The 17,394-nt window shown below is 40.1% G+C and overlaps 3 protein-coding genes across 4 annotated transcripts; 2 read left to right on the top strand and 1 right to left on the bottom strand.

Moving 5' to 3' along the window:
* Positions 1-7,271: 7,271 nt before the first annotated feature.
* LOC107482976 (pentatricopeptide repeat-containing protein At4g04370-like) lies at positions 7,272-9,864 on the top strand. The gene has a single exon (XM_052260217.1). It carries the CDS (start codon positions 7,341-7,343, stop codon positions 9,717-9,719), a length of 2,379 nt encoding a protein of 792 aa, XP_052116177.1. The 5' UTR covers positions 7,272-7,340; the 3' UTR covers positions 9,720-9,864.
* Positions 9,865-10,560: 696 nt separating this feature from the next.
* LOC107482978 (uncharacterized) lies at positions 10,561-12,017 on the top strand. Of its 2 annotated transcripts, XM_016103576.3 has the most exons (3): positions 10,561-10,902; positions 10,982-11,002; positions 11,553-12,017. In XM_016103576.3, the coding sequence occupies exons 1-3, from the start codon at positions 10,722-10,724 to the stop codon at positions 11,879-11,881; spliced, it is 531 nt and encodes a 176-aa protein (XP_015959062.1). In that variant the 5' UTR covers positions 10,561-10,721; the 3' UTR covers positions 11,882-12,017. The 2 variants fall into 2 exon arrangements, with proteins under 2 accessions (XP_015959062.1, XP_052116178.1); XM_052260218.1 differs by lacking the exon at positions 10,982-11,002.
* A 141-nt stretch (positions 12,018-12,158) lies between these two features.
* On the bottom strand, positions 12,159-16,930 carry LOC107482977 (glycosyltransferase BC10; the record flags this gene model as incomplete). The annotated part of the gene is given in 10 exon segments (XM_016103575.3): positions 12,159-12,657; positions 12,886-13,032; positions 13,182-13,241; positions 13,908-13,973; positions 14,169-14,249; positions 14,868-14,949; positions 15,074-15,145; positions 15,326-15,426; positions 16,380-16,496; positions 16,614-16,930. Coding segments are annotated over 10 exon segments (1,221 nt in total). The 3' UTR covers positions 12,159-12,477.
* Between the last annotated feature and the right edge of the window lie 464 nt (positions 16,931-17,394).

Here is a 17,394-nt window from a genome sequence, read left to right on the forward strand (position 1 = left end):
CCGACCTCAGCGGGAATAGCAACAGTAAGGGGAGATCAAAAGTTGGCAAGAAAATGCTACAACGAAAGCCTAAATCTGAGAGGAAAGGGCAAAGAAGTTCACACAATAGAGCTCGGCGGCGCAAGGGCCAGAGACGAGCTGCGACCACAACCGGGAGGAAGAACCGAGGAGATACAGGTCGGTAACGAGGAAGGAAAAAACACTTATATAGGAGCCAACCTAGGGGAAACTCTAAAACAAGGGCTGGCTGAACTCCTAAAAGATAATTCCGACCTCTTCGCCTGGAAAGCCTCTGACATGCCTGGGATTGACCCCGAGCTCATGTCCCACAAGCTCTCGGTCTACCCAGGGTCCCGACCTGTACAACAAAGAAGACGCAAGCTCGGACCAGAACGAGCCCTAATAGTAGAAGAACAAGTACAGGCGCTTCTGGAAGCTGGCTTCATCAGAGAAGTCAAGTACCCAATGTGGCTAGCCAATGTAGTGCTAGTCAAAAAACAGAATGGCAAATGGAGAATGTGTGTCGACTATACCGACTTAAATAAGGCATGTCCCAAGGACCCTTATCCCTTGCCAAGTATTGATACCCTAGTGGATTCCAGCTCGGGGTACCAGTACTTGTCGTTCATAGACGCCTACTCGGGATATAATCGAATCCCGATGTATGAGCCAGACCAGGAGAAAACGTCATTCATCACACCCAGAGCTAATTTCTGCTACGTGGTCATGCCATTCGGATTGAAGAATGCAGGAGCCACATATCAAAGGTTGATGAATAAAGTGTTTTCCCCTCACCTAGGGACCCTAATGGAAGTATACGTCGACGACATGCTGGTAAAAACCCAGAAGGAAGTCGACCTCTTGTCCGACCTATCACAAGTCTTTGATACCATAAGGCTGCATGGGATGAGACTAAATCCCGCAAAGTGCGCCTTTGCGGTGGAGGCAGGAAAATTTCTAGGGTTTATGCTAACACAAAGAGGGATTGAAGCCAATCCCGATAAGTGTAGAGTCATCCTAGAAATGAGAAGTCCAACTTGTTTGAGAGAAGTCCAGCAGCTCAATGGCCGACTTGCAGCCCTCTCCAGATTTTTGGCAGGATCGGCACTAAAATCCCTCCTACTATTTTCCTTATTAAGAAAGGGATGCCAATTCGAATGGACTCCGGAATGCGAGGAGGCGTTCCAAGAGTTCAAAAAGTTTTTAAGCCAACCTCCTATCCTAACCCGACCAGTACCGGGGAAAGACCTCGTTCTGTACTTATCCATAGCAAACAGGGCTGTCTCGTCAGCCCTGATAAAAGAAGACGAGGTCGGACAACATCCAGTCTACTTCATCAGTAAAGTTCTACAAGGCCCTGAACTAAGGTACCACAAACTAGAAAAGTTTGCCTACTCCCTAGTAATAGCCTCACGAAGGCTACGACCTTACTTTCAAGCTCACACAATAAGAGTTCGTACGAACCAACCCATGAAGCAGATCCTCCAAAAGACGGATGTTGCAGGGAGAATGGTTCAATGGGCAATAGAGCTCTCCGAGTTCGATTTGAGATATGAAACTCGGACAACAATTAAAGCCCAGTGCCTCGCCGACTTCATAGCAGAATACGCAAGGGATCAAGAGGAAAAACCAACTACATGGGAACTTTATGTAGACGGATCCTCCAACAAAACGGAAAGCGGCGCAGGCATAATATTGGTAGATGAAAGAGGAATCCAGATAGAGGCTTCCTTAAAATTTGAATTTCCGGCTTCAAATAACCAGGCAGAATATGAAGCCTTGATTGCTGGACTAAAACTAGCAGAAGAAGTCGGTGCTACAAAAGTGATGATATACAGCGACTCACAAGTGGTGACCTCCCAGATAAGTGGAGAATACCAGGCAGAAGACCCAAATATGAAGAGGTACTTGGAAAAAACTTTGGAGTACCTTGGGCGTTTTGAAGAAACCGAGGTCAGACACATAACTCGGGATCTAAACAGCAGAGCAGACACCCTATCCAAGTTAGCAAGTACCAAACCAGGAGGGAACAACAGAAGCCTGATCCAAGAAACCCTCCAGGAACCCTCAGTAATAAAAGATAAACAAGAAGTACTTGAGGTAGTCGGTTTAAACCTCGGATGGATGAACCCCTTAGTCGAATACATGAAATTCGACATCCTCCGTAAAAAGGAGAAAGAAGCTAAAAAGATCCGAAGGGAAGCACAACACTACACCTTGGTGAGAAATATCCTCTACAGAAGGGGATATCAACGCCATTGTTAAAGTGTGTACCGACCTCAAGAACAACCGAGGTATTGGAGGAAGTACATAGTGGAATCTGCGGAAATCATCTCGGAGCAAGGTCACTAGTCAGGAAAGTAATCCGAGCTGGATTCTATTGGCCGACCTTACAGAAAGATGCCACAGAATTTGTGAAAAAATGTCAACCATGTCAGATGCATGCAAATTTCCACGTGGCTCCACCAGAAGAGCTTATCAGTATCACTTCTCCATGGCCTTTTGCAAAATGGGGAATGGACTTGTTAGGTCCTTTTCCCCAAGCGCCAGGACAAGTCAAATACCTGATCGTGGGAATAGATTATTTCACAAAGTGGATAGAAGCAGAACCATTGGCTACCATCACCGCCCAAAAAAGTCGGAGGTTCCTCTACAAAAATATCATCACAAGATATGGGATACCTTATTCCATTACTACAGATAATGGGACCCAATTCACCGACGCCACCTTCAGAAGCCTAGTAGCCAGTATGAAAATCTAACACCAGTTTACCTCGGTGGAGCACCCACAAGCCAATGGGCAAGCCGAGGCAGCCAACAAAGTCATACTGGCAGGGCTAAAGAAGAGATTGCAGGAAGCAAAAGGAGCTTGGGCTGAAGAGCTCCCTCAAGTGCTATGGGCTTACAGGACAACACCCCAATCCGCCACTGGAGAAACGCCCTTCCGACTAGTCTATGGCGTGGAAGCAATGATACCCATAGAAATCGATGAGCAAAGCCCAAGGGTAATTCTCCACGATGAGATCGGAAATATACAAGGGCACAAAGAGGAGCTCGATTTGCTCCCCGAAGTTCGAGAAAGCGCCCAGATAAGAGAAGCAGCGTTGAAGCAAAGGATGACTACAAGGTACAACAAAAAAAGTCATTCGAAGAACATTTGCTCCAGATGATTTGGTCTTAATCAGAAACGACATTCGAGTCAACAAATCAGGAGAAGGGAAGCTCGCCACAAATTGGAAGGGACCATACAAAGTCAATGAAGTTTTAGGAAAGGGTTATTATAAAATAATCGACCTGAACGGCACTGAGCTCCCAAGGTCGTGGCATGCTTGTAACATGAAAAGGTACTACAGCTAAAAGCAAACTCTACTCCCTGATGTACTCTTTTCCCAACTTCGTGATTTTTTCCCAAAAAGGGTTTTTTCTGGAGAAGGGTTTTTAACGAGGCATCATAGTAGAGGCTAAGGGAAATAGACTATTAAAACCCTTAATAGCAAGAAGGTACCTCCCCAATTAATAAAGATCTTTTTTCATCTACGATATCTCTTATAAAATCCTTTTATTTTTTAAGTCTTCCTACGAAACGCGTCGACTTAAGCTCGACAAAACGTGAAAATCCCATGAACCGACCTAAATGGTCGTCAGGATAAAACGACGAGGTACAAGTCGGTGTAAAGAGGTTATATGAAGTCGATCGTAAAAACTCGGGAACAAATCAGACTCATAAGTCGAAACGAGATCCCGAGTAGAAAAGCTCGGGAATACTTCGATCCATAAATTGGAGTGAAGGACCGAGTAGAAGAAAAACGCATCGCAAAAATAACCTAAGTTATAAGAACTCACTAACACAAAGTTGAGCATGAGGGATAACGAAAAGAGATAGGAAAACCTAGGAAGAAGTTTAAAGGTTGTCCCAAAAGTCCTTAAACGAAAAGCTCAGAAAAACAAACAAGCCAAAAGGAAAGGTTTTCAAGAAAAGGTCAAGGGGAATTCAGAAAATCAAAAAGGCATACGCGCATAAGGTAACTTAAACCCTTATCCAAAAAAGGGTATTTATTTTGTTAAAACCCTTATTAAAAAGGGTACGCATAAAATATTTTGTTTACGGCCTCAAAAGGCCAAAGAAAATTGTTCAAACGCCACCAATAAGAAATAAATAAAGAGTTTAAAAACGGGGGCCCACAGGCCGGACCCCATATAGCCACAAATCATTTTTTAGGAAGATCACCACCACCGGAATCAGGAGGAGCGCCACCAGAGGTATCCATGGGAGATGAAGAGATAGGAGGAACTACTGAAGAACTCGGAGCATCTTTAGAATGAGGAGGGGACTCAATAATCCTCTGCCCCCGAGTCTTCAATTCTGACTCGGAAACGATTACGGGGGCAGGAGGATCCACGATGGCACCATCAATAACAACTTTGTCAGGATGTAAAGGAGAAAGATCCAAGTCGGGAGCAATTACCCTGACTTGCTCCAAGAAAATCCTCCAAGACTCCTCGGCGCCATCAGCAATTGAGTCCTCCAACTCATCATATGCCTTCCGAGAATTCAACAGATCATTCTTCACAGACACAAGATCTTTGAATAAACTTTGATAGCTGGCCTGCGCTGTCTTCCTCAACTCCATCTCCATGTTATACTGGGCCTGCAAAACCTTCCCTTTCTCCCGGAAGGTATCTCTCTCCTCCCTCAGCTTGGCGATCTCCTTCTTCAACTCTCCATCATGCTCCTGATATGAGCGAAGCCTTCCCTCCAGCTCCTCGACCTTCGAGGTCGTCCCTAAAGAGCTGAGGGGAGCCTTCTCAAAAATATCCAAGAGCTTGCCACAAACCCCCGCCGCCTTGAGACTCTCCTCGACCATAGTGGTAAGGTGGCCCCGAACAGACATATCATCCATGCCTATGCGAACATGGGGATAGATATTCTTTCGGACAAACTCAATAGCATCCGCCTTAACCTCACTAGAAGCACCAGACTCTAAAGTCTTGCGCTTCTTTGGATCAGGGGAAGGTCGGACGACGGGGAGCGGCTGAGGGGGAGCTGAAGAAGAAATTACAATGGGCTTGGAAAGAGTCCCAACGTTCCGAGGAGGAGGAGGAGGAGAGATAACCCTGGCACCACCGGCCCGAGCGCGAGACTTAGCCTTGGCCTCCTGGACTCTCTGAAAAGATTCTTGAGCATTTGTCTTAGCCATTTCTGAAAAAGAAAAACAATAGCTAAGGAATCAAACAAGTCGGAATGATCAGTCGATAAGTCGGAAATTAAAAACAAGAAAAAGCTACCTAGCTGCGCCTGGATAAAGGTCGGAGACCCTTGGAGAAACTTCTTAGTATCCAAATATGGGGCCCTCCCCCACACTTCTCGGAGGAACCCCACAATGGCAGCCTCTACTTCATCCAGGTCATCCAGACTATATTTCTCACAAGGGGAGGCCTCCAGCCAGTATAAGGGAAAGCAAGGAGAAAAGTTATCATCCAGAAAAAAGGGGTGGTGACCCTCTACAGCTTGCACTTTGAAAAAATAATTTTTGAAGTCATGGAAGGATTCGTCAAAAAGGGTGAAAATCCTCCGACCTTGTATGGCTCGGAAGGATACCCATTGCTGTTTGTTGTTTAGCCCACTAAAGGGCTTAGTCATATGGAAAAGAAAAAAGAAAATTCTCAAAGAAGTCGGGAAGTCCAAAGCTTGACTAATAAATTGATAAATTTTCAGAAAACCCCAAGAGTTGGGGTGAAGTTGGGTAGGGGCAACTCGACAGTGGTGCAAAACAGACATCTCAAAATCCGAAAAAGGAAGAAAAACACCCAGACGGGTGATCATACATTCATACATAAAGAAGAAATGAGAAGACACCTCAGTGGCCCTCCCAAAGCAAACCCGGTCTTCTGGACCCGGGACTACCAACTCATACTTCGGCTCGTCATCCTCAGAAACACAAATCCTGTGGTGAGTACGAAGATGAGTAATAAACTCCGCATCAACCAAAGGTTCCTCTCCTAGGACTGTGACATCAACCCATTGAGAAAGAGCTTCTACAGAAGACATTTTTCTAAAAATACGACGAAAACCTACAAAGGAAAAAGGAAAAAGAATCAAAAACGAAAGTCCCTAAGGGGATACGAAAGGCTACAACGTCACTTCTCCCTCTCCAAAGAATATAAAAGCATGCAATCACAAAGCATGTCATAAAAGTAAAACACTAACCTTTATCCGAAAGGGAAGGTTGAAAGAAGCAGAGGTCTCCGAATGCAAGAATGAAGCACGAACAAAGCAAGAAGAAATTTGAAAAGTTGCAGAAACGAAAAAATGAAAGAGAGGGAAAGTATTTATAAACATACTAAGACAAAGGCCCAGGTCCAAATAAAAGGCCTAGTCCAGAGGATTGAACCTTACTAAACACCAACCTTCACACTAAGAAGTCGGTGTCAAACCCGACTTACTCCCAAGAAGTCGGGACGAAGAATAGTTGGCAGATAAGTACTCATTCAAATGAGTAACTGCCCCTAAAATCTCTCTAACTACTTATCGAGCCATATCTTAACCTCCCTAAGATAATGGGACGGTTAACACCCTAAAAATATGGCACTACTCCAACGGTGGTTATTGGCTCACCACTATAAATACACTGACACCCCTCAGGTATCTCTAAGTCCAATACTCTCTAGACCTGCTCACACTCTTGCTAACTTAGGCATCGGAGTGTCTTTGCAGGTACCACCCCCTCTCCTCGAACAAACAAGTCGGACGGAGTCACCCGAGTTGCACACTCATTCGGAAGCCTCCACCTCCACACCTTTGGGCAAACCTACGCCATCTACTTTATTAATCTCCGGTTACCCACCGTAACACTGAGGTTATTAAAAAATTATTTTGCTAAAAAGAATGTTATAAAGTTGAGTAAATAAATAAAATACACATAAAAAGAATTTTAAATAGATAAAAAAAACACACCAAAGTTTGTAAATATTAAAATACATGGGGAAGATTTTTCGATGGACAAAAATATACTTCAAGTTTAACAAATTCATTTCCAACATGATTCTTTTGTCTATCAAAATAATTTTTCGTGTGCATTTTAATATTTACAATTGTATTTTTGTTTACTCCAAATTTTTTTATGTGTAATATCTATTTATTTTTGAAAAGTAGCATTTTTTTAAAAAAAAAAACAAATGTGATCGTCGATTTGGATGTGGACATTACAAGAAGCTTCATGTAATTTTTTATTTTTCAAATATCTTTTCTGAAACTCATTTTGCCTTCTTCAAGTAAGTCTTTGTGAGACAATTTATACGGTGAGGGCACAGCAAGCAATGATCAGTAATGGGTTATACTGATGCACGCATTCAAACCAAAGGCTCCCTACTTGTTGCTGCTGAAGTTCCCTACCTACAAAACAGTCAAAACCCGGTGGCTGGTACTGTTACCACCACCACCTTCTTCAGCCACCGCCACTCACTCATTCAATGGCCACATCAACTACCTTTCCTCCCAAGGTTCCCACCGCCAAGTCCTCCTCACCTATGCCTCCATGCTCCATTCCCAAATCCCTTCTGATCCCTTCACCTTCCCCACCCTCCTCAAAGCATGTTCCTCCCTCAACCTCTTCCCCCTTGGCCTCCTCCTCCACCAACGCATCGTTCTTCTTGGCTTCTCCCTTGATCCTTACATAGCTTCTTCTTTGATCACTTTCTATGTCAAATTCGGGTTCCCTGATGTTGCTCGCAAAGTGTTCGATTTTATGCCTCATAGAAACGTTGTTCCTTGGACTACCATTATTGGCTGCTATTCCCACGGTGGTCGTGTTCTTGAGGCTTTTTCCTTGTTTGGTGAGATGTGTTGGCAGGAAATTCAGCCCACTAGTGTTACATTGCTAAGCTTGCTCTCTGGAGTTTCAGAGATTGCTCAAGTGCGGTGTTTGCATGGCTGTGCGGTTTTGCATGGGTTTATGTTTGATATAAGCTTGTCAAATTCTCTATTGAATGTGTATGGGAAATGTGGGAGCATTGATGATTCCAGGAAGTTGTTTGATTACATGGAGCGAAGAGATTTAGTTTCTTGGAATTCGCTGATATCGACCTATGCCCAGATTGGGGATCTGATTGAGGTTCTGCAGCTTTTTAAGACAATGAGGGTGGAAGGGTTAGAGCCCGATCGGCAGACTTTTGGGTCAGTGCTATCTGTGGTCGCATCAAGGGGGGAGTTGAAATTAGGAATGCTAGTTCATGGCCAGATTTTGAGAGGTGGTTTTCACTTGGATGCACATATTGAAACATCACTGATTGTAGCTTACTTGAAAGGTGGGAACGTCGACACTGCTTTCAAAATATTTGAGAGGAGTTTGGATAGGGATGTAGTTTTGTGGACCGCGATGATATCAGGCCTTGTAAAGAATGATTCTGCTGATAAGGCACTGTGTGTGTTCCGCCAAATGTTGAATCTCGGAGTGAAGGCATCTAGTGCTACTATGGCCAGTGTAATTACAGCATGTGGTCAACTTGGGTCTATTCATTTGGGGGCATCCGTTCATGGTTACATAATGAGGCAAGAATTGCCATTGGATGGTGCCGCTCAAAACTCTCTTGTTGCCATGTATGCAAAGTGTGGTCACTTGGACCAGAGTTCCATTGTATTTGATAGGATGGGCAAAAGGGATTTGGTTTCTTGGAACACAATAATCAGTGGGTATGCCCAAAATGGCTATGTATGCAAGGCATTGTTGCTTTTCAATGAAATGAGGAGTGATCATCAAAACCCTGATTCAATAACCATTGTCTCCCTCCTCCAAGGCTGCACGTCAACCGGACAACTTCACTTGGGAAGATGGATACACAGCTATGTTGTAAGAAACGTCCTTCAGCCGTGCATCTTAGTGGACACTTCTTTGGTAGACATGTACTGCAAATGTGGCGATGTGGATGCCGCTCAACGGTGTTTCAACCAGATGCCATATCATGACTTGGTGTCATGGAGTGCGATAATTGCAGGGTACGGCTATCATGGCAAAGGAGAAACTGCATTTAGGTTATACTCAGAGTTCCTGAAATCTGGAATTAAACCAAACCATGTGATTTTCTTGTCGGTTCTATCTTCTTGTAGTCATAATGGACTTGTAGACCAAGGATTGACCATATACAAATCAATGACTAGAGATTTTGGAATTGCACCAAATCTTGAGCACCATGCTTGTGTGGTTGATCTCCTCAGTCGAGCAGGGAGGGTCGAGGAGGGGTATAACCTATACCGAAAAGTATTCTTAAGGCCTCATCTAGATGTTTTAGGCATAATCCTTGATGCATGTCGAGCACATGGTAATAAGGAACTTGGTGATGCAATTGCCAATGACATTCTCATGCTGAGGCCTATGAGTGCAGGGCATTATGTACAACTTGCACATTGCTATGCTTCAATAAACAAGTGGGAAGAAGTGGGTGAGGCATGGAATCATATGAGATCTCTTGGACTGAGAAAAATTCCTGGCTGGAGTTTCATTGACATACATGGGACCATAACTACATTTTTCACAGATCACAATTCACACCCCCTGTTTCAAGAAATAGTGTTTGCACTAAAAGTTTTGAGAAAGCAAATGATCAAAATGGAGGAAGTTAGCATTAACCTTGAAAGCAATCACATATATAACAATTGTGTATGTCTGAAAAGTGAAAACAGCGGCATTTCCATGAACGGCTGTGATGTTTTGGATTTCCAATGAAGACTTTAATCCATGGCACCCCTTTTTTTGTTCTTTACCTTTTTCTCTCTTATTTCCAATGAAGGTGATTCGTTATTTACATCCCTCTGCTTCTTGCCATGAAGACTGCAGGCATTCAGCAATCTTCTTCTATACATAAAACGAAAGGAACATGTATTCTCTTTTCTAGTATGATGTTACTAGTATTGTTCATAACTTCATATTCACTAATTTTATTCATTTTATTAAATAGGAGTATAATTAAATAACTTGATGTAAAATATAAAAATGACAATAGTTATTTGAGAATAAGAGAATAAACATCGAGTGTTGACAAAAACCTTCTAGTAATCTTTCTAATTCAAAATTACATTATCATTCACTATGATATTGACATGGAATGTAATTTTAGACAATATTAAAGAATTAGAGATTTTTTTAATTAATAAAATAATTTCATATTACGTATACACAATTTTAAAATTATTTATATTTTATTATTTATTTTGTAGTCTATGTAAACGAATACACAATAAAATATAAAAATATAAATAATTTATTAAAGGTGAAAATTAAGGTGAAGTCGACTTTAAGGTGAAGTTGATATCTGAGAGCCATTAGATAAAAATTTAGTCAAGTCAACTGCACCTGAGTTTCCACTTTTATTAAATAAAAGTGTAAGTATGAAATTTATTTTATTTTATAAAAGAAAATCCTGAAGAACTAGTATTAGTAAATTTAATTGAGATTATAACTCAGAAGCATAGGAATTAAAAAATGTGTATCATTTGAGAGACATTAATAATGGAGAAAAGTATAAATAGAATGTGAGTTGAGAGACGCGTGGGGGTAGTAGCTGAGAGCGAGGCAGATACATACGCGAATCTTGAAACCAAATAAAAGCAAAGCACCTGAGAGCTCAGTCAAGCGAAGATCCTGTTCCCCAGTCAGTTAGTTAGTTAGTTAGGTGTGAAAATCTACTCAGAAGGAAAGAAAGAAAGAAAGAAAGAGAATAAAGAAAGGATGAACAGGAGGCAGCGGAGAGCGTTCATGGTGTTGATGTGGACAGTTGGATTCTGTCTCATCGGTTACATCGGCGGCAGACCTCTCTATTGGCATCTCAACGAGTCCCTCTCCACCGTCTCTTCTTGCGCTCCTTGCCACTGCGATTGCTCTCTTGAACCTCTTCTTTCTCTCCCTGACGGTACGTACCTCTTCTTCTCATGCCTTTCAAATGTTTCTTATGCTCACATATTCATGAAAGTGTTTGTTTTCTTATGCAGGATTGAATAACTCCATTTTAGGTCAGTTTTTCTCCCTCTATTACTACTACTCATAGAAAAAAAAATGCAGTTATCAGATAATAATCCCATACAAATTCACCTATGCAATCACGATACGCACCGTGATCATAGTTAAACACACATGCAAATACATAGCTGTTATTAACTGCATTAGTTTATCCTTAATCTTTGCAGCACATGCACACTCAAGTCAGTATAAGTGAATTATATGTTGTGCTTTATATAATAAAAGCATACCTTTTTTTTTTTTCAAATTTCAATCTAATTTATAAGTGTACTGTTCATTATAAATGGTCGGTTACTAAAGTAAAGATAAATGACCATAACGAAGATGATGATTCTGTTGATAATCGAGTTATTATAACATTGAAAATGCGTTTATGTCTGAGATATTTGTCGGTTACAACTGATTTATAACGGTCAGATTATAAGTTTTAATTTAATTTAGTTCAAGTGAACTTTCACATTAATTTTAGAGGAAGGGCTTTGCCACAATTGTAAGGTTATTGTCAAAACAGCCTCATTTCACAGTTCATGTGTTAATGTGTAGATTGTATGAAGCAAGAGCCAGAGGAGGGTGAAGGGTCTGAGAGGAGATTCACTGAGCTTTTGTCACAGGAAGTAAGGCAGAAGGAAGCCATAGCTGAGGAGAAACAAAGGATAGCCGACACGACACTCTTGGAGGCAAAGAAACTAGCATCACAGTATCAGAAGGAGGCTGATAAGTGCAACTCAGGGATGGAGACATGTGAGGAGGCTAGGGAGAGAGCTGAGGCAGCTCTTGTGAATCAGATGAAGGAGACTGCATTGTGGGAACTGAGGGCTCGGCAAAGAGGATGGAAAGAGAGCGCTTTTAAGATATCAAGGGCTCACTTTTGAATACAGATATCATCTTCTGCCCTGTGTTTTTCAGTAGATTGTTCATTCTTCTTCTATTCATTGACATATTTTTGTGGTTACTTGATATATTGTTTAATGAACAAATTAGATAAGTAATTATTGTTCACCTATTCAACTTTCTCTTGAATCAATGACTTTTTCTTCAATTGATTTCTTTGAAGCTAGATTTATGAACTACTAATACACTATCATCCCTATCACTCACTGTGGAAGTGGCGTGAGCTTTTTAGAATAACGCTTCTCCAATACCGAAAATATAAAAAGGAAAATGCTGCTCTTTATACTGTAATTATCACTTTATGCAACTGATAACTGTACTACACGTGATAGATACGTAAAACATATTAGCTAGACCCAGATAAATATGGTCCTATTATAGATAGTTACATCCCAAATTAACTGATTCAGCCACAGCTACCTATTATAGATAGTTACATCCCAAATATGTTGTTACTAGGGTCTTCAAAATCTGTGTGGACTGTGGTGTATGCTATTTTGTGTATACTGTATACCAATCCCATTTGAGGTCCCAAGTATATGTGAAAGTAGGTCAGTATGTAATTTGAATGGACATGTCATGGGGGAGTGTCCAACATCGCAGAAACTTGGAAGTGGCCAACAACTTCGTCGCTCAATAAGCGCATGGCAGCTCCCTTGGAGAATTTCCTAGCAAATAAAAAGCACGGAACCGATGTTGAATTCGCACGACACCATTCTGTCCTAAACTCCGTCTCATAATATACATGATTGATACCCTGTTAGAGAGAAGGAAAAAAAAAAAAGAAAGAACAAGACACGGTTAAGGAAACGGTAGCCAGAAACAAAAATGCAATCATGGTAATTGAGCATAATTTTGCAGACCTATGATAACTGATAGAACTATTGACAAAAAGGAATAGAAATCTCTGCACAAGTAGTTCTCAATTATCCACCAATTATGCAGCTAAATCTATGCACAGGTATATAAGGTATCAAAAGATAACCTTCATTTCCTTTATCCTTTGAGGGCTAGCATTTGCATAGCTGAAAGTAATAGGATGCCAGCCTTTATTCTCCATCTTTGTTGTAGACTGGTTCCACAGGGTATAGGTCAAAGTTCTACGTTCAAGTTGACCTTCAAGATCATGCATCTACAAAGAAAACAGGGAAGAAGAAAGAATATCATTGCAAATTAATACTTGAAGAGGTATTGCACTTTAATGGGGAAAAAATAGAAAACCTTAACCACAAATAGCAAAGGTAAATACTAAATAGTGAGGGAGGAATCTTAGTATCTTACTGCAAGCAATGTCTGAACATAGTGTTCATCTGGAATACAGTTGTGCTGCTTCTGAAGTTTCTGCACTTATGCCAAAACCATAGTTAAAAATCGTTTATATTGATAGGGAAAAGAAAGTGGGAAAAAAAAAGAATAAAAACAAAAACAAAAACAACACCCTATAATATAAGATGAGTACTCAAATCACGACAACGTTATCAGTATGAAAAAAACTAGAATCACAGCATGCTCCATAGTTTGATAAAGTCCACAGAGGTCTCTGATTTTTACAAGGATCTTTTAACACATATGACAAATAAGTGAAAACATAAAATCCCACAAAAAATATCAATCATGTACTAATTCTCACACATGAATCAAATGGTTTGTATATGGGGCTTTTGCAAATATTAGGTTATTTGAGTGTCTGAGAAAAAAGTATACAGGAACCATATCATAGATATTCTACAGCTGTTCCAGGGTTGTGAAAGCAACTCATCTGACTATATTCTGTGATCAAATACCAAATAAAAGGGGGAAAGAGAGACAATAGGATGAAATTTAAAATAACAACTTCGGCCTGCAATTATTTGATATAATCAGAATAGAAGTAGCCTTTATAATATAGAGTATTGAACTAAATTTCCAGTTTAAAAGAAGCAAAGGATATTGTGTTTACACATAGCAGTAAGATAACATGATACATTCCAATAATGATACAAAGAAAACTAAAATTAAACTACTTACAAGATTCAGCTTTCCCTTTCTGTTATCAATTGGCGGACGTCTCTGAGATGGGAAGATAATCAGACACTGACAGGTTATTCCTTAGTATTAACACATTAAAGACTTACAGTAATCCCAGTCTTGCAACAGTATTGTGCTGGGTTCTATAAGACAACTTTGAAATAATATCATATCAACTTTAAAGCAAACTTAATAAATCAACACAAAAAAGTTTGACTCAACATAAAATATGGTTGAAAATAGTTGTGATTGATTACATACCTTACAATGCTTATTGAAGATGGGGAAGATAACATCATCATCAACAATTACTTCTGCATGACTACGTACTACAGTGAACCACTGAAAATTCAAAATGAATTCAACTTTAAACATATTTTAAAGGAATAAACAGTTTATGATGTCACCTACTAATATAATGTGATATTTAGCATTCAATTTGATATCTACCAAAAGCAATCAATGAATCAATAAAGTATGCTTGAATTTCCAAATTAATAACTACACCAATAGCATGGTATGTGTTACCAAAGTCAGCTGATGTAGCAAACAATGATTTATGACAATCAATATTTTCTCCAACTAGCTCTAAAGGAAAGCAAGATTTCCTTGCCTCTTTTTAACCCATTAATCTACAGAATTGATTGAACCAAATATTGTCACATACAGCACAGACAACATAAAAACCACATAAATGAAGAGTAAATTGAAATGGATTAATATATCTCATCAATCCTTCAGCTATCCAGATTGATGCTCCTCCATCACCTACAAGAGATAGCTGATAGCTACACCTAGGTGGTAGGTTCTGACAGATTGCAGAACAAAACATTTTAATAAAAACATTTCAGCAACAAACAAGAAACATAATTCCAGATGAAAATACCACCAGATTTGATCCTTCATGACTGAAAAGAACAACATCAAGATTAAACAAAAATCAAAGATAAGAGAAATGACCTGTGACCCTTTACGCCATCTTTCCCTTGGTATTTTAGGTGACATTTTCGGGTTGTAGCGGCCATCCTTCACATCAAGAAAGCTACAATATGAAAAAACTAATTCATTGCACCTTTTGGACATCTTTTCACATTAAATTATTATAATTGAGCAGCCAAAAAAGATATAGTGCTAAGCACCTCAAGAACCAAAGCCTTCTTCTCTACCTGTCCACAAAGCTCCTTTGAGAAACCATGACATAATTGTACACATACGAGAAGTTGTAGAGAGGAACACAGCTGCACGTGGAAAACAGAAACTTAGACTCTTACTATGGCAAGTAAATTACCACGTCCCAACCTGCCTTTTCACTTCAAAAAAGATACAAAGAAAACAGGGCAAACAGGAAAAAGAAGAAACATATAAAGATAAAAGTCCCAATGGAAACTTATGTTATTACAAGACTTGTAAATGCCAACCTATCCGAGAGAAGAACAAATCTTTGATTTGCAGGGTCATCTAGTGCTGCCGCCAGTAACAACCTTTCAGCCTGAATCATACTTGATTCTCCCCATGAAACCTAAAAAAATGAATTAAGCGAACACTTAAAAGATTTGGACTAGACAACACATTGGTATACCGGACAGCAGCTGACAGAATTTATATCTTTATCGGTTTTACAAAGAGCATTTGTGAAGAACACAAAAATGGAAGGACTTTTATAGGAAAGATAAAATCTGAGTTTCCAATGGCATTAAATACATAGATGTTCACTTTCTCTATAAAATCATTTCCCTTTTGTATTAGTAAAACTCTCTATACTAAATCATATCCAAAGAGAACATATTAGGATAAAAAGTAAAAACATATATCCAAGCCCAAAAAAAAAAAGAGTATGAATAGAGGATACTCATTTGATTCAGGTCAAATGCTTAGCTTCCTACCACCAGATTATTGCTTAAGCTAGGAAATAATAAAAAATATATATGATTTTTTGACTATATCTTGCATAATTTGCTTTTGATGAAACCATGCCATGCATTATGTAATATGATTTTTAAAAAAAATAAGAAAATAATGTTATAAGATGTAACTTACCACACATATTGGTTGACGAGTTAAAATAACCCATTTGAAATATTTTCTTAATAGGGGTTGACAAGTTAAAAAAACCGTTGGAAAGAATTTTTCCTTTATCAAGAGTCAATTTGGTGTCCCTTCAATTACGGGGTGACAAATTTAGCAGGTCCACCCACCGAGTCTAGCAGAAGGTATATTTTCAAGGGACATGGAGACAAAACTTCACAGGTCGTATAACAAAGTCATAACTCAATTTGTGAGTAGTCAAACAAAACAGACCTTAGAAGTTCCCCGAGAATTAACATTTTACTTTTTATTTTCTTTCCATTTTGTGCATCATAGGAAAGGGCATCCACATCAAGCATCAACATCCCGAAAAAAAAGCAACTTTTATTTTTGCAAACCTCCAATTGGAAAAGTCAAAAGAGGGAAAAGAGGAGAAAGATGGGTAACCTGAATGGAATTGGAGATTTGTGTACGGTAGAAGAAGCTCGACCTCGTAGTTGACTCGTCCAACACGAACCCTGGCGCCGAATGAACGTAAATCGAGAACTTGGCAGCGTTACCGTTCTGCACCAACCAAATCCATAAAAAAAAGCTGCTCAATCATATTATTCTCATAATTTTCGACAAGGATCAGTTTTAAAAAATATTTAAAAAGGAAAGAAAAAGAAGAGGGAAACGAACCTTGAAGAAGACATGCCAGAGGAAATCAAGGGGGATGTTTTGGCGAACGAGGAACAAGAAGGCGATCTTAGGGGGGCCGTGGAAGGTTCTAGAAACCGTTGATCGCGTTACCTTGAAGTGGTTGGAGCTATCAGCGTCGGAGAGGTAAGAGGAGTGAAGAGAAAAGAGAGCGGCCAAAACGAGGACGCAGGAGAGTGAAACGCAGAGCAGGATGAGGAGCTTCCAGCTGAAGAGTCTACTGCCGCTGGTGCTGGTGATGACGTGGCGCCTCTTGGGAGGCACGCCTCTCGCACTTGCAGTTGCCACCACCAACATCACCACCTAAAGCTGAGATCATATGACTGAATAACCATGAATTTGTAGGCACATCAATTGCGAGGGAAGTGCCATAACCAAAATAACAGAGCATTTGATTCGATTACCATGTAAATTGGAGAAAGAAAACAAGCATTCACGTTTGGAGTGATGAATGATGATGATACCATATGTCCATATCCCATAGGGGCTGCCGAATAGCGGTAGCTGCATGCTTTGAAACGGCGTCGTAGAAACGTCGTTTTTGTTCTTTACTTCTTTTTTGGCTCCTTTTAGTTTTTAGTTTTCAGTTTTGAGTTTTGACTTTTGACCTTAGGAGGTGGATCCCATGGAATAATGACACGTCGGCAACGTGGCCCGTGAAGCCTTTTAGCTGAGGTGCGGCACCGCCTCGCCAAAATACGCGTGGATCCACATCCTTGGTTCACTTAACCTAACTCCAAATCAAATGTTTTTTTTTTTTTTT

The sequence above is a fragment of the Arachis duranensis genome, chromosome 4 (genome assembly GCF_000817695.3).
Source record: "Arachis duranensis cultivar V14167 chromosome 4, aradu.V14167.gnm2.J7QH, whole genome shotgun sequence".
Taxonomy (NCBI): domain Eukaryota; kingdom Viridiplantae; phylum Streptophyta; class Magnoliopsida; order Fabales; family Fabaceae; genus Arachis; species Arachis duranensis.